The following is a 22,549-nucleotide window of genomic DNA, read 5'->3' as shown; positions in this document are numbered from 1 at the left end:
TTGTCATAAAAAGTTTGTGTTTAATTTGATCTATCTGATTTATATGCCTACTGATCGTACAGTGAATGTGTAACAGTCATTTAACACTAATATTTGACACTACATAATACATTTGATTAAATACAGTCCATTTCAGATTTAGTGAGAGAGAAAACGTGAATTAAGAATACATAGAAGCACAAAATTTGTCATAATACTTTCTTAATCTGCTCTATCAGAACATAAATTATATTAGGAACATGTAATACTGCTTTTGTGGTACTGGGGAAGATGTTAAACGCACACACTTACTTCCTCAATTTATGCCAGCAAATGCGAGCCCTCGGTGTAGACTGGCTATTGCAGCATAGCTACATGCTAGCTAGCTATATAACTCATTGATTGCAATTCTAGCTAGATCCATCGTTTGGATCTTTGAACTTTTCTTGAATTTAACAACATCCCTCTAGAAAAATGGTATGTGTACTTTATTTTCCTGATTGCCACTGAGTGAATGACTAAAATGGCTAACGTTAGCTAGCTGTTTAAACGTAACTTTAGTTATTACAAACTACCTGCCTAATTTCTATTGCTAGTTATGTAACAGTGACATAACATTACAATCCCAAAAGTAAAACCACACAGAGTACTTGTTCATGCTTGTTAAGTATGTGATTGGGGTATTAGTTTACCCTAGTGTAAGAATCCATTAATTCAAGTCCTAGCTGTGACAACAGCTGCAAATGAGGGGATGACATGCAATAGATATGTGAAGAGTTGTGTAGGCTACAGCTCCTCAGTACAGTATTATAACAATGTATCAGCTGGATGCATGTGATGTTATCAGCAGCAGGACTGCTATTAGCTTTGGGACACAACATCAGGAGTATGTGATGTAACGGTTTTGATAAAACCAATACACGGACTCCAGATGTTGTGTCCCAAAGCTAGGCTGCTGTGAAACCACTTTAATCTGTGCTCCGTATATGGTAAATGCTGTGAACAGCAGCAAGCACAGTAGCCTTCAGTGAATATGAGGGTTTATCATCACAGAAGTGTTTAGGGGCGGCAGGTAGCCTAGTGGTTAAGAGCGTTGGGTAAGTAATCGAAAGGTTGCTGGTTTGAATCTCTGAGCCAACTAGGTGGAAAATCTGTTCATGTGCCCTTGAGCAAGGTACTTAAGCTTAATTGCTCCTGTATGTCACTCTGGATAAGAGTGTCTGCTAAATGACAAAAAATGTAGTGGAGTAATATTTAGCTCTTCTGTTTTTCTCTCTCCTCACTCCTTGTGTCCGTCCTCCATAGATCCCAGAGCTGTCCAGTCCCTCAGTGTGTATGAGGGACCCTCAGAGGGTGGAGGAGATCATCAAGGCCATGCAGAAGGCTGGCACCAGCAAGATTCAGGTACCGCCACAGAGATCCTATTCAATTAGGATTGGATATGTAATTCTATGGGTACCACACCCAAGTGTTTTGATTTATTCTGAGAGGTTTGCTTGATAATATGTTGACAATGTCTCTTGCTTTTTCAGGTGATTTCAGACTTTGACATGACCCTCACACGGTTTGCCTACAATGGGAAGCGGTGCCCTACCAGTCACAGTAAGTACAAAATCTGGGATAGATTGTACGGAGAAGATACTAATATGTATGTAGAGTTGAGGTCCATGTCTTGTCACTGATGTTTTTTCTACAAGCCCATGAGAATGATGATGATTGCATCGGTATTATTTTTATAGATATCCTGGACAACAGCAAGCTCATCAGTGAGGAGTGCAAAGCACAGGTATATTTCAAATGTCATCAGAAAAACAACTGGAGCACATGACAGAACTTCCTGTGATTTGGCCAATAAAGTTGTGTAGATTAGAAAAACGATGACACAAGATTCACTGCTTAAATGAGTGGAAAATAACTGTGTTTTCTAGATGCGTTACTAGCCCGTTTATCCTTTCTGAGTGTTGTCCATTCTCCCTCGGTTCAGCTGAAGGACCTGCGCAACACATATTACCCCATAGAGATCGATTCCAAACGGACAGCAGAGGAGAAGCTGCCCCTCATGGTGGAGTGGTGAGTCGCAGCTCTCTGAGCCAATCATTGCCCTTCTAGACCAGTAACGCATCACTTTGCTGTCAAACTGACCAATACCCTTTGTTCTACATCAGACATAGACGCCTCCCTGCAGTCTCATTTAACCAATGAGTCCCACTGTAATACTGACACGTTTATATATTTTTTTTTACTTCTAACCTGTTTTAAACATTGTATGTTTAAGCTACAGACTTCTGGGTTGTACCATCGGATTAGTCTTATTCTTCTGCGTCCAACTATTAGTCTGTGTGAAAAGCTATCTATGAAAAGCTGAGACTCTCACGAACACACACGCTTTGCTCTATGACGCTTACAAGCCACAGAAGAGTCGTTAGAATGTAAGGGGTTCTTCTACATAGAATATTGTAGGAAATCCTAGGACATAGTGTCTATAATACTGTAATACGCTCACGTAGCTCACAACTCCAAACAGTTGTCATTGACTAGTTGGATATTCATTTCCCACCGAGTAAACAATTTCTCTACAGCATTCATATCAATTCATTTTTATCAGGTTTTTGCTTCAGCAGACTTTCTTTTCTTATTGACATTTGTCAATAAAACTCATGAATGCCACTGTTTATGTCAAATTGTTCTGTGTTCTAATTGTAGCGCTGGTTGTCCTGAAAATAAAATGGTGAAACACTTCATTGTGATGCTAAATATAAGGGCTGGACATGCAGATAAATGAAAGTCAGATAAATGAAAAGAGGATTTTTGCTGGTGTCTCGGGACCGATGGGGTTAACCAATCCCCTTGTGCCGTGCATCCCATAGGTGGACTAAAGCCCATACTCTTCTGGTGCAGCAGCGCATCAGGAAGGACCTGCTGCAGGATGTGGTGAAGGAGTCCGATGCTATGCTCAGGTAAGAAGACCCCGCTACTGTTGCCAAACCACAATTATGGCTGTTTAGCAGCGCAAAGTCATCGATGGCATAGATGGTACCAAATGATGAAGCCATATCAAGTCAATAATGTTAATGACGACCAGGATGATGATTATAATGGTAGTGGTTACAGCGCTAACTATGCTGCTGTCTCCCCAGGGAGGGCTACCAGCTGTTCTTTGACCACCTGCAGGAGCACAGCATCCCTCTGCTCATCTTCTCTGCTGGGCTAGGAGACGTGCTGGAGGAGGTGATCCGCCAGGCCGGGGTCTTTCACCCCAACGTCAAGGTCTTCTCCAACTACATGGACTTTGACGAGACTGTGAGTAGGCTATCGCTGACACACAAACCACAGTATATACAATACAGGTAGCCTCTATGGGATTGAGTAGGGAGAGGGGGTTGTCGTGAAAACACTTAGTTTCATTGCATTAAATGCGCTTTTCCTACGCTGGTGACGACGCAAAGACTGGTTAAAAGGTTAGTGGTTTGAATGAGGATTTAACCCATTGTTGTCCCTCATTCTCAGGGCGTGCTGAAGGCGTTCAAAGAGGAGCTGATCCACATCTATAACAAGAGGGAGGGAGCTCTGCTGAACACGGGCCACTTCCAGGAGCTCAAGTCACGCCACAACATCCTGCTGGTGGGAGACTCTCTGGGGGACCTGACCATGGCTGATGGGGTGCACAGCATGGAGAACATCCTCAAGATCGGCTTCCTCAACGACAAGGTAGGGTACTACTGGCTGCACGTACACATAAGCTCTCTCTCTCGCACCCCAATAATCCCTCAACCATGCAAGAAGTAACGTTTTTATTTTGACTCCGAAGTTGTATTGTTTTAAGGCAATTGAGTGCTTGTTTTAACGCACAGTCAGCTTGTTCAAGCACTGTTTAAATGTCGTTGGACATTGACCCCTCGTTAACCGTTCCCTCTCTGCGTGATCTTTCTCAGGTGGAGGAGAGGAAGACGTCCTACCTGAATGCTTATGACATCGTGCTGGTGAAGGATGAGACCATGGAAGTGCCGAACGCCCTGCTGCTCCACCTCACCGGCACCAAGTGACCTGACCATGAACTTCATCTCACTGGCCAATCAGTAACGAGCGTTGCCGCTGGGATGGATTCCAGACTGTGTTTTGGAGTCGCCCTTCCATGCTCCTCCAGTTGAGTCTCCGTGTTGAACACTTACAACTCGAGAGCAACATCCTTTATAGTCCTACAATTTGATTTGATCAGGAACCCTACTGTCACATTCTCAATTGTTTACGAACCATCAATAGTCCAACTGAAATGGAACAGGAAAACTAGGTGATTTCCCCGTCTGGTAAATGTGTATTGGGTTTGTGGGGAGAGAAACGTTACTGGTGATATGTATGCTCTGTCTACATATGAGGAATGTACAGCGCCAGTAAAACGTTTGGACACACCTACACACATTATTTTGACTATTTTCTACATTTTCGAATAATAGACACCATGAGTGTGCAAAGCTGTCGTCAAGGCAAAGGGTGGCCACTTTGAAGAATATCAAATGTAAAATATATTTTGATTTGTTCAACACTTTTTTGGTTACCACATGATTCCATCCATATGTGTTATTCATAGTTTTGATGTCTTCACTATTATTCTACAATGTAGAAAATAGTACAAATAAACACCCTGGAATGAGTAGGTGTGTCCAAACTTTTGACTGGTACTGTATGTAGGGATGTGGGTGCTGTTGTTTGGATCTAGATGTCTTCTCTGTATAGATGAAAGTTGAATGAGTTATGGTTTGTTTGTCATGTGGGACCTATCTTTGTCATATAAAGGGAAAGAAGACAGGATAAAGGGCAATCTAACTTTACTTTTACCATGGCAGTTTGAAACACCAGTGTTTTATCTTTGTGTTTTATATGCCATCTCTTTTTGTTTCGTGAGACTTTGTTCTCTCCCTTTTTTTTGAGAAGTGTATTTTATGAGAATGATTACAGTAAATGTTCATGTTTGACACGTATTTACTTTCAGCTCTTAATAGACTACTGTTTTATGTGGATATCATCAGTATGGAATCTGATGATGCCGTGTCAAGGTATTATGGGTTGTGTGCGTGGCTACGTTTTACAATGGCCTTTTTTTGGCGCCACAGTACCACCATGTGGTCAAAGTAATAGTAATTCAAGCCATGTGTATATATATTGACATTTACAGTATCACTCCATGCTGGTCTCAAAGAATCCATCCACCTTTAGCCTTGATACATTGAAAGTACATGAGCAAAGTAAAAGCATTTTGAATATTTGCCATGTTTATATTTTCAATGAAATGCCATCACTTTCTGTAAAACATTTTGATTATGTTTTATCATTTAGAGGCCAATTGTTGCCTTTTAGAGTCCTGTAAAAGTAATGCTAGACCTATTCGGTTTATGGTGAAGAACATCAATATTTAGTACTTTACATTTTTTGTATGATGGCAAAACATTAAATTGCCACATAATGGACGTTTTTAGTTCTTGGTACAGCCAAGGCATCTGATTCTATTGCTTTTATTAGTATGTTTTGCCAAATTATAGTATAACATTTTCACCCAGTTACTGGTTTAAAGATTTGAAGTGGAAATCCATTCATATATGGCGACGTCACTGGTACAGTACGCAAGATTCCGGTCATACATTTCTCTTGAGACGTGTGTTACTGAGGGGACAGTGTGTTCGCTACATTGTGTCACTAGATTGTATTTTTCACCTGTATGAGATATGTAGGCTTAACAGGATAACCTCTCCACAACTGTAAATAAAATGTGGCCACTCAACCCTTGTTTCACGTCATCTAGGTCTATTTCCTTTTTTGTAAAACATGCCAAAATTCAATTTTGTCATCACCAGTGTGATGCTATTCCCAGGAAACTCTATATTAATGTTATTCCCAGCATACACAATCCCTAGACAATGGACATGGATCCCAAACACAGGAAACAATGCATTTTTTATAGGTTTTTATTAGAAAAACAGATGTTGTTTATTATGTATGTTCTACAATGCAAGGCACTTAACAAAAATCTTGTATTGTACAAAATAGCCACTCAAAATATACAACCTACAGTCTTAACATAATTTTCATGTCTGGGATAAAGGGGAGGGAGACAAACATTTATTCCTATCAGCCATTTTGAAGCCAACTGCATTGCATCCTGGGAAGAAGGACCATCCCAAATGGCTGACAAGGTAGTTCAATGGAAGTGCTTTTAGCAAAATGTGTCTGAGTCAAACATTTTTTTAAACAAAATGATTGATGCAAGACTGCAGAATAAGTTATTTATAAAAAGTATAGATGAACCACATTTTCATAAGGCAATTTACAACCATGGAAGCAGTCCTTCGTTTAAATAAGTATGGACCATTGGGTTATTTTCAACCAGTGGAGGTTGCTCAGGGGAGAACGGCTCATAATAATGGCTGGAACGGAGCAAATGGAATGGCATCAAACCATGCGTTTGATACCGTTCAACTTCGTACGTTCCAGCCATTACCACGAGCCTGTCCTCCCCAATTAAGGTGCCACCAACCTCCTGTGTTTCCTACATAATAAAATGTATTTAAGAGCTCCACTAGTTGGCAACCTCCTAATTGCATAGATTCTGTCTGTCAGTTTGTTGTGTGTCTCTCTCCGTCCCCCGCACCCCTCTGCCCAGCTCGAATGTACCCCCTCACAGTTCCTCATGTCTGGCCCTGTCAGAATCCTCCTCCACCTTCAGTTTGAGCTCCTCAGCCACTATCTTGCCATCTCTGTTGCGGTCCTGGTTGTTGAACATGTCCTTGATGATGCCGTCAGCATCCATCCCTGGCCTCAGGCGACCTGTGCCCTCCGCCACCTGGATGTTTATGAAGGCTGTGAACTAGAGAGAGGGAGAGCAGAGAGAAATATGAGAGTTGTCCTTTCAAGAGCTACATCATTTGAAGAATAATTGCCGTTTTAGATGATCACCTGACTTGTTGTCCTGACCCACACAAGGATGTTACCAAGCAAAGGGCAGAATGTATTGGGTGAATCCTGACTTTGAATGATGGATCCTGCTAAATGCCTGGCGTGTGTTATCTTACCTCCTCCAGAGGGACAGATAGATCTTTGTTGAGGTCCATGGCAGGGAACAGGGGATCTGGGCTGTCCCCCAGCCACACAAACATGTAGCCGTCAGGCACTCCCTTCTGCAGGTCCAACAGCTCCAGCTCGAAGTGCAGCACGGCACTGCTGGGAACGCCCTTGGCTGCAGGGACATGGAGGGGAGAGCATGATGAGACATAGAAACAGTGTCAGAATAATGTCATATCCAAATGCAAGATATTGCCACGCAGGACTTGGTTCTGGGTTTCAAGATGAAAGTGATCATGACTAGTTCATTCACTCACCTCCATTTTCTCCATGTCCCAGATGGGGTGGGACGATCACAACTCTCTTCTCTCCCACACACATGCCCCTCAGGCCCTCGTCCAGACCCTCAATCACTTTGTTGGCTCCCAGGGTGGTGATAGGGGCATTCTCATAGTGGTCCCTGGAAGAGGGAGATATTGATCAAGGCCCCGCCGATGCTCAGAAGTGCTCTCAGTCAGTAAGAATTAAGTATGTAGCCCTATATGTTCTACGTTGTAAGATGTATATAATATGTAAGATACAGTATATAGTTATAGATATGGCTGGTTTCTATATCTTGGTTATATTTTGCATCATATGTTTTTACTTCTACACAACATAAGTAGCTGATAAGTCTTCCTGCCTGTTGGCGTGGAGGCCTAGTGATATCAGTCAGACAAGTAGCCAGGGGTGATTAGATTACATGACTGGATCAGGCGTTGCAGTGTGGCGTTGCAGTATGGCGGTGCGATGGACAGGAGGCGCTCCTACTCACGAGGAGTAGAGCAGGGTGCCGTCCATCAGGGAGCAGTTGTAACGGTACTGGATCAGGTCGTCCACCTCACTGGTCAGGTTGCACGTCTTGGGCTTGCTGGTCACCTTGATCTCAATGAGGTCTTTAGGGTTGTGGAAGTCGATAACGTGGATGTCGAAGACCAGCACGGCCGAGCCAGGGATGAGGTCTCCTAGAGTGGGGGAGGAGGAGAGAGAAAAAAAAAAAAAAAGGAATTTGAATAGAAGTAGGGACAAGACTCAGCGTGGCCACTGGGCAGTAAGACATGTAAATGCTACTCTGACTCCTCCCACCCCAAAACCTTTGGCCAATGCCACAGAGCCACATACTCACCAGTTCCCTTCTCCCCATAGGCCATGTGAGGAGGAAGGATGACACGCCTCTTCTCTCCAATACACAACCCCTGGAGGGCCTTGTCCATGCCCTGGATCACATAGCCCATGCCAATGTAGGTGTTGTATGTGCTGTTGCGCTGGTAGCTGCAGAAAGAGGAAACATAGCAAATGCAAATTAGAGTCCGTCTTTACAAGTCTTGGTTTGACAGTAGATGTATTAAACACGTTCCTACCTGGTGTCAAAGCCAGAGCCGTCCTGGAAGGTGCCGTTGTAGTGGTAACGAATATAGTCTCCCACCACTGTTTTACGGGTGCAGGTCTTAGGCACCTCCTTGACCACCACGGCGATGTCATCCTTAGGGTTGAACAGGTCAATCATAAAGACCTCAAATACCAGGGTGGCCTGGGATGGAATCACGGTGCCTGGAAGAGGAGGATGGGTGTTTAGAGTCAATTACATTATCTATACACAGCCCGATGCAAATCTTACTTCCTCAGAGGGGTGGTCCACAGCATTGTTTTTAATCTGTAATATTTATTTTACCTTCATTTAACTAGGCAAGTCAGTTAAGAACAAATTCTTATGGTCAATGACAGCCTAGGAAAAGAGGGTTAACTGCCTTGTTCAGGGGCAAAACAAGAGATTTTTTGCCTCGTCAGCTCGGGGATTCGATCTTACAACCTTTCGGTAACTAGTCCAACACTTTTACCACTAGGCTACCTGCCGCCCCAATATGTCTTGTCAACTGTTGTTGTGGAGTGACACTTGAATAAACGTTTGTAGACTCTAAACTCTATGTAGCCCATTATACACTTCCTGTGTTTATCAGCCCAGGCTAGTAGTTATATATCGTTTTTACCATATCGCTTCTCATAGGCTAGGGGTTATAAATAATTTTAGTTTCGTTTATTAATTCGACCATTTAAAAAAAAAAACAGGCGCACAAACTTGAAAAAGCCATACATGCACATGAATATAATCATCGAGGATAATCTTGAGACAAGATGGCTAGACAAGATCGAACACAGTATGGCAGTGAAATAATAAAACAAAAACAGTGACGAAGAACATCTCTCTCATCATTCCAGTTACATCATAGGGGTTATTCATATGGGCACAGAAGACATCAAACACATTTTTTACATTGTTTTTAAAGCTGCGCAGAGAGGACGTTGTTTTTATGGGCCGAGGCAACTCAACTCACTAGTGGTTACTAGTAGTTACCATATCCCTTCTCCTCATAGGCTAGGGATTATAAACAGTGGTTACTAGTAGTTACCATATCCCTTCTCCTCATAGGCTAGGGATTATAAACAGTGGTTACTAGTAGTTACCATATCCCTTCTTCTCATAGGCTAGGGATTATAAACAGTGGTTACTAGTAGTTACCATATCCCTTCTCCTCATACGCTAGGGATTATAAACAGTGGTTACTAGTAGTTACCATATCCCTTCTCCTCATAGGCTAGGGATAATAAACAGTGGTTACTAGTAGTTACCATATCCCTTCTCCTCATAGGCCAGGAAGGGTGGGATGATGATGGTGCGCGTCTCTCCCACACACATGCCGATTAGACCCTCGTCCATGCCCTTAATGAGGTAGCCCATGCCCACGTACGTGTCATAGGTGCCGTTCCTAGAGTGGCTGAAAGAGACATGGACGGAACGGGTTAACACGCGCACACAAATACAGCATGACAGGTTTTCCAGAGTAGATATGGAGCTCACCTGGAGTCGAAGGGCACGCCGTTCAGCAGCGTGCCGTTGTAGTGATAACGGATGAAGTCAGTCGCCTCCGTCAGGCGCTTGCAGCTCTCAGGTTTGCTGAGGGTGCGTGTCTGGACCTTGTCTTCCGTGTTCCAGATGTCGAGCAGAACCACATCAAACACCAACACAGTGTCGGCAGGGATCACGTCACCTAGGAGAGACAGGTTGGGTATTCATTGTGTGCCACTGGAATATACAACTGGGGCCCAACATTAGAGGATAACTATATGTGGAATTGAGTTTGTACAGTGCACACCATCGGGCACCAGGCCCTATGTAAACTGTAAAGGTCATGTAAGAGAATGAAATCAGTTGTTACCTGCTCCTATGCTTCCATAGGCAAGGTGTGGGGGGACGGTAACTTTTCTGCGCTCATTGACACACATGCCCTGAACTCCCCTGTCCAGACCAGTGATGAGACGCCCCAGTCCAACCTGCCCACTGAAGGGTGCACCACGTTCATGACTGAAAAGGGGGGGATGGGTAGAAGAGGTTAGAGGGAGAGAATAGAAGAGACATTCCTCAAGATTACAAAGATTATATTTCTTTCAATGGTAGGTGGGGTCTAGTCAAGTTATTCTGTTCTGTTCTATTCCCATTATTATATTAGACTATTTATATTCATTTTAACTGGTTGTAAACCATGTATCTAACCATATCTGTATGGGTTGTGTGCAAATTATAAAATAAGTAATGAACAAAACACAAAAGTAGGCCATCGTAAAACAGGCATTTTAAGATAGGCTGGGTGAAGCTATCAACCAACTGAATTCAGCTGTTCGCCTTTGCATTGAGTGTGCGTGGCATTTCGTAGTAGTAAACACCATTGAACGATATTGTGCAGAGCGCCACATAGGCCTCGTTCGAGGATGCGCATGACACGCATACGGCAGTTACAATGTATCTGTGCAAAATTGCACAGCACAGGGACAACGTTACAATGTATCTATGAAGCGCAAGGTCTTCGATACAAAGTTTCAAAATGGTTGCTTAGAGGGGCTGCAAATTTGGAGGTAGGACACGTCTGCAACAGGCCAACTGCGTGAGACCATAGTTAAACGAAAATGTCCTCCAGCCAGCACAGAATTTATTTGCACAGGAATCAGAAAGGCTTGCTCTGGTGTGATGCTCTTCTACACTATGTCAATAGACCCATACAAGCGAGTCGTGCGTCGTAGCTTACCTTGAATCGAACTTCTTGCCGTCGGTGAAGGTACCGTTGTAATGATAACGTACGAAATCTCCCGTTTGCACTTCTCTGGGACAAACTCTTGGAATGTCATACCGATCAATAACCACGTCTTCTAACGGGCCCGGGCTACTGCTTACATGATTTCCCGTTACACAGAGCAAAATTAGCGCAAATATTGACTCCATTATAAACGTATTCTCTAGTGTTTTGTTAAAGTATGAGAAACAGACGGATGACTTCTCCGTCGGCTACCGTCTATAGATGCAGAAAGCCAGAAGTGCGGACGTAGCTTCTGCTCGTTCAGAAGAGGGAGGTGTGGCATCCAATTCACCCCCTCCTCTTTATAGGAATTCTGTAAACGTGTAAAGTAGCCCTCGGCCACATATAATAGGCCTAGGTATCTAACTCGAGCGCAAACCAGAGGAAGCCGACTTAAAGCATAGCCTACTATTTAATAACGCCTGTGCTATACTATTTACAATGCCTTATTATTTGTATGCCTACCGAACATAGACAGTGAGTGGAAGTGATTTGCACTGTATGGGAATACCCCACCCGCTTCTATAGAGAAACTAATTTAACGCCCATCTGGCTGAGTCGGAAAGAAAGGCCCAGAATGATGTTCTCTCAGGTCCTAAATTCCAACCTTTGGTCTACTTCTCTATTTAAATATGAATTGTTATTTATCTAACTTTTACAATGGCCTATGTTAATTTTCTGCTCATATTTTCACTGTTAAAAATTTTAAAAAGCACGTTCCTCTCATGACCATCTCATCTGGCATGCGATGTTCCAACGTGCTTGCTGGAATGTTCGTAGATCCAACAAACCTACCCATGCAAAAAACAACAATGATGAGTTGTCGAATCTGTGAAAAGGTATTTGCTTTAGATGTTTAAATATGGAAATATTATCATATTTCTTATTAAACCACCACACAGTCATACATATGGTATATTTACATATTTTACAGTGTGTTCATTTCCACATAAATATATGTATATATATATATATATATATATATATATATATATATATATATATATATAATTATTTTTTTTAAGTAATGAAGGGCCTACCATCGGCCCATCAAAATGCAAAATCATTAAAAGTGTTGTATTTTCCCATAACTTGGTCAATGTTACTTCCCAAAATATTGAGGGCGTTATGACCCAGGGGCTAATCTAAGCCCGAAATCACTGCCTCCGACTGACTCCCTGTGAAACTCCTGCAGAGGAACCCTGACTTTTCTGTCCCCTCCTCTCCAAGCCTGGCCAAGGCTCTGTACGTGCAAACAGACATGACCATTCCCTGGTGAAGAAAATCCTGGATAAATTATCCCGAAATCGTGTTTGGTTGGAGAAACGGAGGGCATGATAGAGAATAAGCATAATGGCCCCTACAAACGTTAAAGAAACCTGGCTTTCATTTTGTTTCTGTGTAGTTTTGGCCGCTCCGCTTCTGGTCGAAGCCCAGTATGAGAAATATAGCTTCAAGAGTTTCCCACTAAACGATCTAATGCCACTTGAATCTGCTTATGGACATGCTCTAGACCAGTATGGAGCGCAGAACTGGAGGGACAGCATCAAGTACCTGGAATTGAGTTTGCGTCTTCACCGACTCCTGAAAGACAGCGAAGCGTTTTGCAGCCAGAACTGTAGCACTGTCAGTCGGGACAATGATACCCTCTTCGCGGACAGCAGTCTCCGCATCATGCGGCATTTCTTACTCCGGGCTTCGTGCCTTAAAAAGTGCAAAACCAATTTTCCAGTGTTTACAGTAGCCTACCCAAAGAGAGATGTTCTGGAAGCTTTTGAGAAGAGGGTACCCTACCGGTACATACAATATGCTTACTACCAGGTGAGATCAAATAATTATTCGGCTGGATGGGTGGACATTAAATACATTTAGGGTAAGATATCCAAATAACGGTCTAAAATAATAATAAAATCATGTCTACAATTCTGATGGTCACAGTGGTTTTTCCCTTTAGGAGATAATAGGCCTATTTGTAAGAATCTTAGCATATGTGGAATAAATTCTTAATTCTAATATTATCATATAATTGTAGCAACCAGTCCTGGTACACCTATTACACGATATGACTAACTAATGCGTAATAGGACGATATTTACATAGGCTACTGTCATAGCCTGATACTTCGTAGTAACTTAGTAACTTGTTTTCCATGAGCAAGACTGTGTCACAGGGTGACACAAGCGTGAAACAATAAAGTTTTTCCTAGACTTTCCTCAGCCCACCTGTTGAGAATGCCGCAAACTCAGTCGTTGAACACACATGCCACGTCTCTCTAACAGCGCCCTGTTAAACGGTCCCCCAATAAGAACAATCGTCTTATTATTTTCTACCAAAGCAAACACCACACGTAGGCCTATGATGCAGAATACCAAGCAGGCAAATCAACAGTGTTCCCCGTGGCAAGATAAAGAGGATCTACTTTTGAAGTGAAAGTAAGCCAAACACTCGTGCCATTGGAATGTGCGTAAAATATACGTGTGCAACAATTTTCTGCGGCCTGTGCGCACACGTGAGTGTTATCATTGGAATCTTTCCTCGGGCAAGCCCACTCCTCCATTGGAACGCATCTTCTCAGGGCATCACCACTGGATGCTCTCAGCATCTGTCTCGATTTTATTTTTATTTTTTCATCTTAATTTAACCAGGTAGGCCAGTTGAGAACAAGTTCTCATTTACAACTGCGACCTGGCCAAGATAAAGCAAAAGCAGTGTGACATAAACAACAACACAGAGTTACACATGGAATAAACAAACAGTCAATAACACAGTAGAGAAATCTGTATACAGTGTGTGCAAATGAAGTAAGGAGGTAAGGCAATAAATAGGCCAATAGTGGCGAAGTAATTACCATTTAGTAACTAACACTGGAGTGAGAGATGTGCAGATGAGGATGTGCAAGTACAAATACTGGGGTGCAAAAGAGCAGAAAAACAAAAACAAATATGTGATGAGATAGGTAGTTGGTTGGATGGGCTATTTACAGATGGGCTGTGTACAGCTGCAGCCGGTAAGCTGCTCTGACAGCTGATGCTTTAAGTTAGTGAGGGAGATGTAAGTTTCCAACTTCAGTGATTTTTGCAATTCGTTACAGTCATTGGCAGCAGAGAACTGGAAGGAAAGGCGGCCAAAGAAGGTGTTGGCTTTGGGGATGTCCAGTGAAATATACCTGCTGAAGCGCATGCTAGGGGTGGGCGTTGCTATGGTGACCAGTGAGCTGCGATAAAGCGGAGCTTTACCTAGCAAAGACTTATGACCTGGAGCCAGTGGGTTGAATATGAATATGTAGCGAGGACCAGCCAACGAGAGCATACAGGTCGCAGTGGTGGGTGGTATATGGGGCTTTGGTGGTAAATGGATGGCACTGTGATAGACTGCATCCAATTTGCTGAGTAGAGTGTTGGAGGCTATTTTGTAAATGACATTGCCGAAGTCAAGGATGGGTAGGATAGTCAGTTTTATGAGGGTATGTTGGCAGCATGAGTGAAGGAGGCTTTGTTGCGAAATAGGAAGCCAATTCTAGATTTAATTTTGGATTGGAGATGCTTAATATGAGTCTGGAAGGAGAGTTTACAGTCTAGCCAGACACCTAGGTATTTATAGTTGTCCACATATTCTAAGTCCGAACCGTCCAGAGTAGTGATGCTGGTCGGGTGGGCGGGTGCGGGCAGCGATCGGTAGAAGAGCATGCATTTCGTTTTACTTGCATTTAAGAGCAGTTGGAGGCCACGGAAGGAGTGTTGTATGGCATTGAAGCTCATTTGGAGGTTTGTTATCAGTGTTCAAAGAAGGGCCAGAAGTATACAGAATGGTGTCGCCTGCGTAGAGGTGGATCAAAGAATCACCCGCAGCAAGAGCGACATTATTGATATATACAGAGAAAAGAGTCAGCCCAAGAATTGAACCCTGTGGCACCCCCATAGAGACTGCCAGAGGTCCGGACAACAGGCCCTCTGATTTGACACATTGAACTCTATCTGAGAAGTAGTTGGTGAACCAGGCGAAGCAGTCATTAGAGAAACCAAGGCTGTTGAGTCTGCCGATAAGAATATGGTGATTGACAGAGTCGAAAGCCTTGGCCAGGTCGATGAAGACGGCTGCACAGTTCTGTCTTTTATCGATGGCGGTTATGATATCGTTTAAGACCTTGAGCGTGGCTGAGGTGCACCCGTGACCAGCTCGGAGACCGGATTGCATAGCGGAGAAGGTACGGTGGGATTCGAAATGGTCGGTGATCTGTTTGTTCACTTGGCTTTCGAAGAGTTTAGAAAGGCAGGGCAGGATGGATATACAGTTGAAGTCGAAGTTTACATACACTTAGGTTGGAGTCATTAAAAGTCGTTTTTCAACCACTCCACAAATTTCTTGTTAACAAACTATGGTTTTGGCAAGTCGGTTAGGACATCTACTTTGTGCATGACACAAGTCATTTTTCCAACAATTGTTTACAGACAGATTATTTCACTTATCATTCACTGTATCACAATTCCAGTGGGTCAGAAGTTTACATACACTAAGTTGACTGTGCCTTTAAACAGCTTGGAAAATTGCTGAAAATGTTGTCATGGCTTTAGAAGCTTCTGATGGGCTAATTTACATAATTTGAGTCAATTGGAGGTGTACCTGTGGATGGATTTCAAGGCTTACCTTCAAACTCAGTGCCTCTTTGCTTGTAATAATGGGAAAAGAAAAAGAAATCAGCCAAGGCTGTAGACCTCCACAAGTCTGGTTCATCCTTGGGAGTAATTTCCAAACACCTGAACGTGCCACGTTCATCTGTACAAACAATAGTATGCAAGTATAAACACCATGGGACCACGCAGCCATCCTACAGCTCAGGAAGGAGATACGTTCTGTCTCCTAGAGATGAACGTACTTTGGTGCGAAAAGTGCAAATCAATCCCAGAACAACAGCAAAGGACCTTGTGAAGATGCTGAAGGAAACAAGTACAAAAGTATCTATATCCACAGTAAAATTAGTCCTATATCAACATAACCTGAAAGGCCGCTCAGCAAGGAAGAAGCCACTGCTCCAAAACCACCATAAAAAAGCCAGACTACGGTTTGCAATTGCACATGGGGACAAAGATTGTACTTTTTGGAGAAATGTCCTCTGGTCTGATGAAACACAAATAGAACAGTTTGGCCATAATGACCATCGTTATGTTTGGAGGGAAAAGGGGGATGCTTGCAAGCCGAAGAACACCATCCCAAACGTGAAGCATGGGGGTGGTAGCATCATGTTGTGGGGGTGCTTTGCTGCAGGAGGGTCTGGTGCACTTCACAAAATAGATGGCATCATGAGGGAGGAAAATTATGTGGATATATTGAAGCAACATCTCAAGACATCAGTCAGGAAGCTAAAGCTTGGTCGCAAATGGGTCTTCCAAATGGACAATGACCCCAAGCATACTTCCAAGGTTGTGGCAAAATGGCTTAAGGACAACAAAGTCAAGGTATCGGAGTAGCCATCACAAAACCCTGACCTCAATTCTATAGAAAATTTGTGGGCAGAACTGAAAAAGCACGTGCGAGCAAGGAGGCCTACAAACCTGACTTAGTTACCCCAGCTCTGTCAGGAGGAATGGGCCAAAATTCACCCAACTTATTGTGGGAAGCTTGTGGAAGGCTACCCGAAACATTTGACATAAGTTAAACAATTTAAAGGCAACACTACCAAATACTAATTGAGTGTATGTAAACTTCTGACCCACTGGGAATGTGATGAAAGAAATAAAAGCTGAAATAAATCATTCTCTCTACTATTTTTCTGACATTTCACATTCTTAAAATAACGTGGTGATCCTGACTGACCTAAGACAGGGAATTTTTACTCAGATTAAATGTCAGTCATTGTGAAAAACAGAGTTTAAATGTATTTGGCTAAGGTGTATGTAAACTTCCGACTTCAACTGTAGGTCCATAACAGTTTGGGTCTAGAGTGTCTCCCCCTTTGAAGAGGGGGATGACCGCGGCCGCTTACCAATCTTTAGGAATCTCAGACGATACGAAAGAGAGGTTGAAAAGACTAATAATAGGGTTTTCAACAATGGCGGCGGATCATTTTAGGAAGATAGAGGGGGTGGGGGAAGCATGGCCAGCCGTAGAGAAACGCTTATTGAAATTCTCGATTATCGTGGATTTATCGGTGGTGACAGTGTTTCCTAGCCTCAGTGCAGTGGGCAGCTGGGAGGAGGTGCTCTTATTCTCCATGGACTTTACAGTGTCCAAGAACCTTTTGGAATTAGTGCTGCAAGATGCACATTTCTGTTTGAAAAAGCTAGCCTTAGCTTTCCTAACTGACTGCATATTGGTTCCTGTTGCATATCGCGGGGACTATTCGATGTTATTCACATCCAGACGTTTTCATAGGTGTTCCAGGCATGTGTGTCAGCCAAACCGCTGATCTCATGGCTCTGTTAAGAGCCATCTCCATTTCTTCACTTGTTCAGATATACAGCAGTATTCCAAAAACCCTCCTCCATAAGACAGACCAAGGTCACAGTTTGAATCTATACACCATGGGTTCTTGCCAATTGCCAGGCTTAGCTACCACATAGTAATCTTTGAAAAGAGGCATACAGTATTCTTCTTACCGTCAAAAGTGTTGATTGACATTTGATCATTTCAGCACATGCCTTAAAGCCATATTGAGTCAGTGGCTGAAGCACACCTCTTAGCAGTTGGTGAGGTGATTTGAGGTTAGAAGTCATGCTATTCTGAGGACTAACTAGTGTTAGCAAGACCTGCTGCATGTAGAGAACCCCTTGCTTCAGCTAGGCATTCGTTAGAATGAGAGATGGTGTCTATAGACAACGATGACACTAACTACCAGAGAGCCAAGACCGACCAATCAAGACTACTGGACCCTATATGACCCATAACAATAATGATGATACATTCTGTATCTCCTCTCTCCCACAGCTAAACAACATAGAGAGGGCTGTGTCAGCGGCCCACACGTTCCTCCAGAGGAACCCAGAAGACCCCTTTATCTCCAAGAACATGAACTACTACAAGACCCTGTTTGAGCTGGACGAGTACCTCATCGACCACGAGGAGCGGCCCTACGAGGTCAGTGTGAGGTCAGCTCACAACCAGCCCCCATACACATCACAACTAGCTCTGACACCCATCACCTGGCACAGTACTAGAACTAATGAGAATGGCTGTCCAAGAAAAACTTCCAAAAGGACTAATTCAAGATAAAAAGGAGTTGGAGCCCTGGAAGTTTTTCTTTGTAAGCCATTCTCATGTTTTTTTGTCATTGTTGTTGTGCACCTCCTTTGTCTGCTGAAGCGCGAAGTCCCATCTGAACACAGTACTAGAACTATTCATTGAAAATATGTGTTGGTTAGTATGTTATCGATGGCTTTCTCAATCTAAACATGAATAGCGGAGAAACATACTACAGTATTTTTTTCACAACTCTGTTAGAAAAAAGTCTCAGAATAGAATGTAGGTTTGAATTCTATTCAAATGTTGGTTGTTGTTCTGCAAGTGCGTGCTATGTCCTGTCCCTTCAGCACATATCTAGTGTCTCTAACTGTGCTGTCCTTTCTGACCCCTGGCTCTTGTCCTTTCAGCCCATGTCTAGTGTCTCTAACACTTTGATTTGTCCTTTCCGTACTCCAGCCTGTGTTCCTGAAGGCTGTGAAACTGTATAACTCTGGAGATTTCAGTGCCAGTGCTCGGGACATGGAGCAGGCCACTACGGAGTACCTCAAAATGTACGACCTCTGCCTGGCAGGCTGCGAAGGGTCATATGAGGTCACAGAGTACAAAGACTTCTACCCTACACTGGCAGGTGAGTGTCTGACAAACCCCCATCTACTCATGGTCCCTATTGTATAATCTCTTTCTCTCTTTCTCTCTCTCTCTCTCTTTCTCTCAGATCTCTACACAGAAGTTCTGAAGTGTAAAGTGAAGTGTGAGCAGAACCTGATGCCCAACGTCGGTGGTTTCTTTGTGGAAAAGTTTGTGGCTACAATGTACCACTACCTCCAGTTTGCTTACTATAAACGTAAGGACATGAACGTGTCACACCTCAATAGAGCTCCAAACTCTACTGCACTTGCATTTCATGACCAAAATAGTACAGCAACTATTCAGGTTGTTATGCAGTTGTCAGATGACCCACCCTCCCTCTGTGCAGTGAACGACGTGCGTAACGCGGCTCCGTGTGCGGCCAGCTACATGCTGTTTGACGCTAACGATCAGGTGATGCAGCAGAACATGGTGTACTACCGCTTCTACCGAGAACAGTGGGGCCTGGAGGAGACGCACTTCCTGCCTCGCCCGGTGAGTAACCAGATTACTTTATATAACCTTGACGCCCAACTCAGCATCTCGATGTGCCCTCATCCAGAACAGTGGTATTCAAAGTCAGGGTCGCGACCCTGGGAACCGCAGTGGGATGGCCAATTTTAGTTGTTGTATGGGACAATATACAAACGTTTTGGAGAAAGATAATGGAGAAAGGGGGAAGAAATATTGAGTAAATGTATTTATTGGTTTCTTTTCATTTTGATAAGAGATGAAAATGCAATGAGTTAAAGGTTATTTGTTGATGTAAAAATCTAAATGTACAGATTATGGGGTGGGATCCCCATAAATTCTGGCGGAAAAAAATGGGGCTCTGGCTGAAGAAGTTTGAATACCACTGATCTAGAATTATGATAATAAACTTTACCCAGATGAACCTCATTCCTGAACCCGATTCCAAACCAGATGTGTAATAGCTTCAGATTTGGGGTATGGCCTAGCTGTTGTTTCCTTACTAAAGTATGCTATGGAGCACCACAGCTCCACAAAAAAAACAAGAAAATTAAAGCTGTAACATATAGCTATGGTGTGAACACCAATTCCCTACAAAGGTGGTCAATTAAAATATTTAATATTCAAATTAAAAAGGATTAGGTCCTATAATGTCTTGGTTATGCCCTGCCAGTACAGCACTTACAGCAGCTGCAATGCCATCAATTAAATAAAACCAACAAATCTCCCTGAAACATATAGGCCTTTTTGAAACTGTGATCATTTCAAATGGAGTTAGTGTTGCTGTATATACTCCATGATATGCTGACTGGAGGGAAAATGAGCATTAAAATAAAGGGAAACGACATCAAATGTTTCGTTTTCTAGCGCTAAAAACAATGTTGAACTGTAGCTTTGTGTTCTCCTTGCATCTTGAGTCAACCAATGATATTGACGCACCACGTTTGTTGCGCAGGAGGCACTGAGGTACTTTAACCAAACGACCAAGCAGAGGGAAATGCTGGAGTTTGCACTGAACTACCTACAGACAGATGATGAGGTAAGGCTCGCCTGCAAAGGGGTGGAGATGGAAGTAACAGAGGAAACCAGTTTTTATGTGCAAGACAAATTCTGGACAGAAGCACCAAACTCAGAAGTAACAAACTGTAATAAATTGTCTGGTTCGCTTCAAATCTGGCGAGAATTTATTTCTGGGCTGCTGAGAATATTTCCAATGTGCAAAACAATGTTTGGGTACAGTAGCTAGTATGCTATTTTGTTTTGTGGGAGGTGACTGAAAAATGAGCGGCAAAGTGTTTGAATCAACTTGGTGGAAAGAAGTGGGGGGAAGGGACCAGTCAATCACAGTGCTTACTTTCATTCTGATTCTGACTACAGGGGATCTATGAGGGAGACTACTGTTGAGAGAGTGGGATGGATAGAGGTTGAAAGAGGATCAGTAGCTGGAAGAGAGAGAAATGGAGAGAGAGATTGAGATTGACAGGGAGGGGCGTTGTGTTTTCCGACAGTGGAGTGTGGTATGTAGCTGGGAGATGTCGGCCTCTGAGGCCCTGCCACATGCGTTTTTCTCTGGTCAGCCCCTCCCAGCTAACCACACAGCCTCAGCTTAGACCTGAGAGGGGGGAGGAGGACAGAGAAGGAGAAAATTACAGCATGCACTAGTAGTGAGAGATTCATAGGGAAAGAAAATAAGAGCCAAGAGAAAGGCAAAGAAAGTGTGAGAACGATGACAACGTGTTAGAAATATAACCCTAAGATGTCTGCCAAGTGAAATCAAGCCTCATCTTGAAGTGTAGATGTGTTGTTGTATGTCTCTAACTCAGTGTTGTGTTCCTTGGCAGGATGTGGTGAGTCCAGAGGAGGTGGCTGCTCCCTCGGCCCCCCCTGACGCTGAGTTTGAGGGGATAGGAGATTACGAGGAGTCCTTCGTAGCAGACTGGTGGCAGGAACCCAAAACCAAGGGGGACGCTGGGGAACCTGCAGCCTGACCCCAAACACCAACTCCGCCATGAACACCACCCCTCCCCCAAACAGAACATTTCTCAAATCCCCTCTCAAAGAATATGGACAGCCCTGCAGAGCCAGACCCCATCCAGAAATGCCAGGATACTATATTTAGTACACCCCACACATGAAATTGTTCCATGGTGTATATGTACAAACACACACAGACACATCATTTCATAGCTTAAGGAACACAAAAGGGAGAATTTACATTGCCAGTTGCACACAGTTCCACCATTAGCAGGATCACACAAACACACACACAGGACTTATTGAAGGTCAGAGCTGTCCATGTCTGAACTGAAAGCTAAATTGTGCATCTGTTTTGGTATATGGAAAGGGGGATACCTAGTCAGTTGTACAACTGAATGCCTTCAACTGAAATGTGTCTTCCGCATTTAACCCAACCCCTCGAAAGGTGTATTGTAATTGTTAATACTGTATGACTGTTATTGTTATTTTTACATTTCTTATTTAATGAAATGATTTGCCTTTGTGCCATAGCCCTGGTCATATGGCACTGATCTATGCCTTCTGTCAATATCTAGGATGTTTGATGTTGAATTCTGACCTATTGGAGGTGTATTTTGTGGGTCCAGCGGTAAGATAAAAATCCACACAAAATTCTAAGTGAACAACAGCAGAAAGTGTGGAATAAAGTGTCGTATTATTTTAGTACATCGCTGTTATCGTCTCATTCAGCAAACCCATTGCAGTACAGACATACAGTAGAATGGAAACTTACTTATGACATCCTTAGGATGTGTTTACACAGGCAGACCAATGCTGATCTTATGCCCAATTATTGGTGGGATTATTTGAGATACTCTAAGGAGGTAGGCTTTGAGACGTTGTTTTCAGACCTCAACTCGGTTTGGGGTGTAGGGTTTGAGACGTTGTTTTCAGACCTCAACTTGGTTTGGGGTGTAGGGTTTGAGCGTAGCCTGAAGGTAGGGAGGGGCAGTTCCTCTTGCTGCTCCGTAGGCAAGTACCATGGTCTTGTAGTGGATGCGACCTTTGACTGGAAGCCAGTGGAGTGTGCAGAGGAGCGGCTGACTTGGGAGGATTTGGGAAGG

At 43.3% G+C, this 22,549-nt stretch overlaps 3 protein-coding genes across 3 annotated transcripts; 2 read left to right on the top strand and 1 right to left on the bottom strand.

The window, feature by feature from the left end:
- The first annotated feature begins 275 nt into the window (after positions 1-275).
- On the top strand, positions 276-5,768 carry LOC129829537 (cytosolic 5'-nucleotidase 3-like). The gene is made up of 9 exons (XM_055891286.1): positions 276-456; positions 1,285-1,383; positions 1,512-1,581; positions 1,719-1,765; positions 1,964-2,049; positions 2,847-2,936; positions 3,117-3,279; positions 3,487-3,687; positions 3,912-5,768. Exons 1-9 carry the CDS (start codon positions 454-456, stop codon positions 4,020-4,022), a joined length of 870 nt encoding a protein of 289 aa, XP_055747261.1. The 5' UTR covers positions 276-453; the 3' UTR covers positions 4,023-5,768.
- A 152-nt stretch (positions 5,769-5,920) lies between these two features.
- Positions 5,921-11,492, bottom strand: LOC129829530 (peptidyl-prolyl cis-trans isomerase FKBP10-like). Its single transcript, XM_055891273.1, has 10 exons — positions 11,148-11,492; positions 10,284-10,429; positions 9,926-10,115; positions 9,697-9,842; positions 8,430-8,619; positions 8,195-8,340; positions 7,844-8,033; positions 7,347-7,489; positions 7,041-7,204; positions 5,921-6,835 (listed from the first exon to the last, which is right to left on the bottom strand). Exons 1-10 carry the CDS (start codon positions 11,339-11,341, stop codon positions 6,647-6,649), a joined length of 1,698 nt encoding a protein of 565 aa, XP_055747248.1. The 5' UTR covers positions 11,342-11,492; the 3' UTR covers positions 5,921-6,646.
- An 881-nt stretch (positions 11,493-12,373) lies between these two features.
- LOC129829525 (endoplasmic reticulum protein SC65-like) lies at positions 12,374-22,151 on the top strand. The gene is made up of 7 exons (XM_055891258.1): positions 12,374-13,016; positions 18,117-18,266; positions 18,828-18,999; positions 19,087-19,215; positions 19,348-19,493; positions 20,425-20,508; positions 21,311-22,151. Exons 1-7 carry the CDS (start codon positions 12,549-12,551, stop codon positions 21,455-21,457), a joined length of 1,296 nt encoding a protein of 431 aa, XP_055747233.1. The 5' UTR covers positions 12,374-12,548; the 3' UTR covers positions 21,458-22,151.
- Positions 22,152-22,549: the final 398 nt, after the last annotated feature.

This window comes from Salvelinus fontinalis, chromosome 2 (genome assembly GCF_029448725.1).
Source record: "Salvelinus fontinalis isolate EN_2023a chromosome 2, ASM2944872v1, whole genome shotgun sequence".
Classification (NCBI taxonomy): domain Eukaryota; kingdom Metazoa; phylum Chordata; class Actinopteri; order Salmoniformes; family Salmonidae; genus Salvelinus; species Salvelinus fontinalis.
This window is presented reverse-complemented; position numbering and strand designations above follow the sequence as displayed.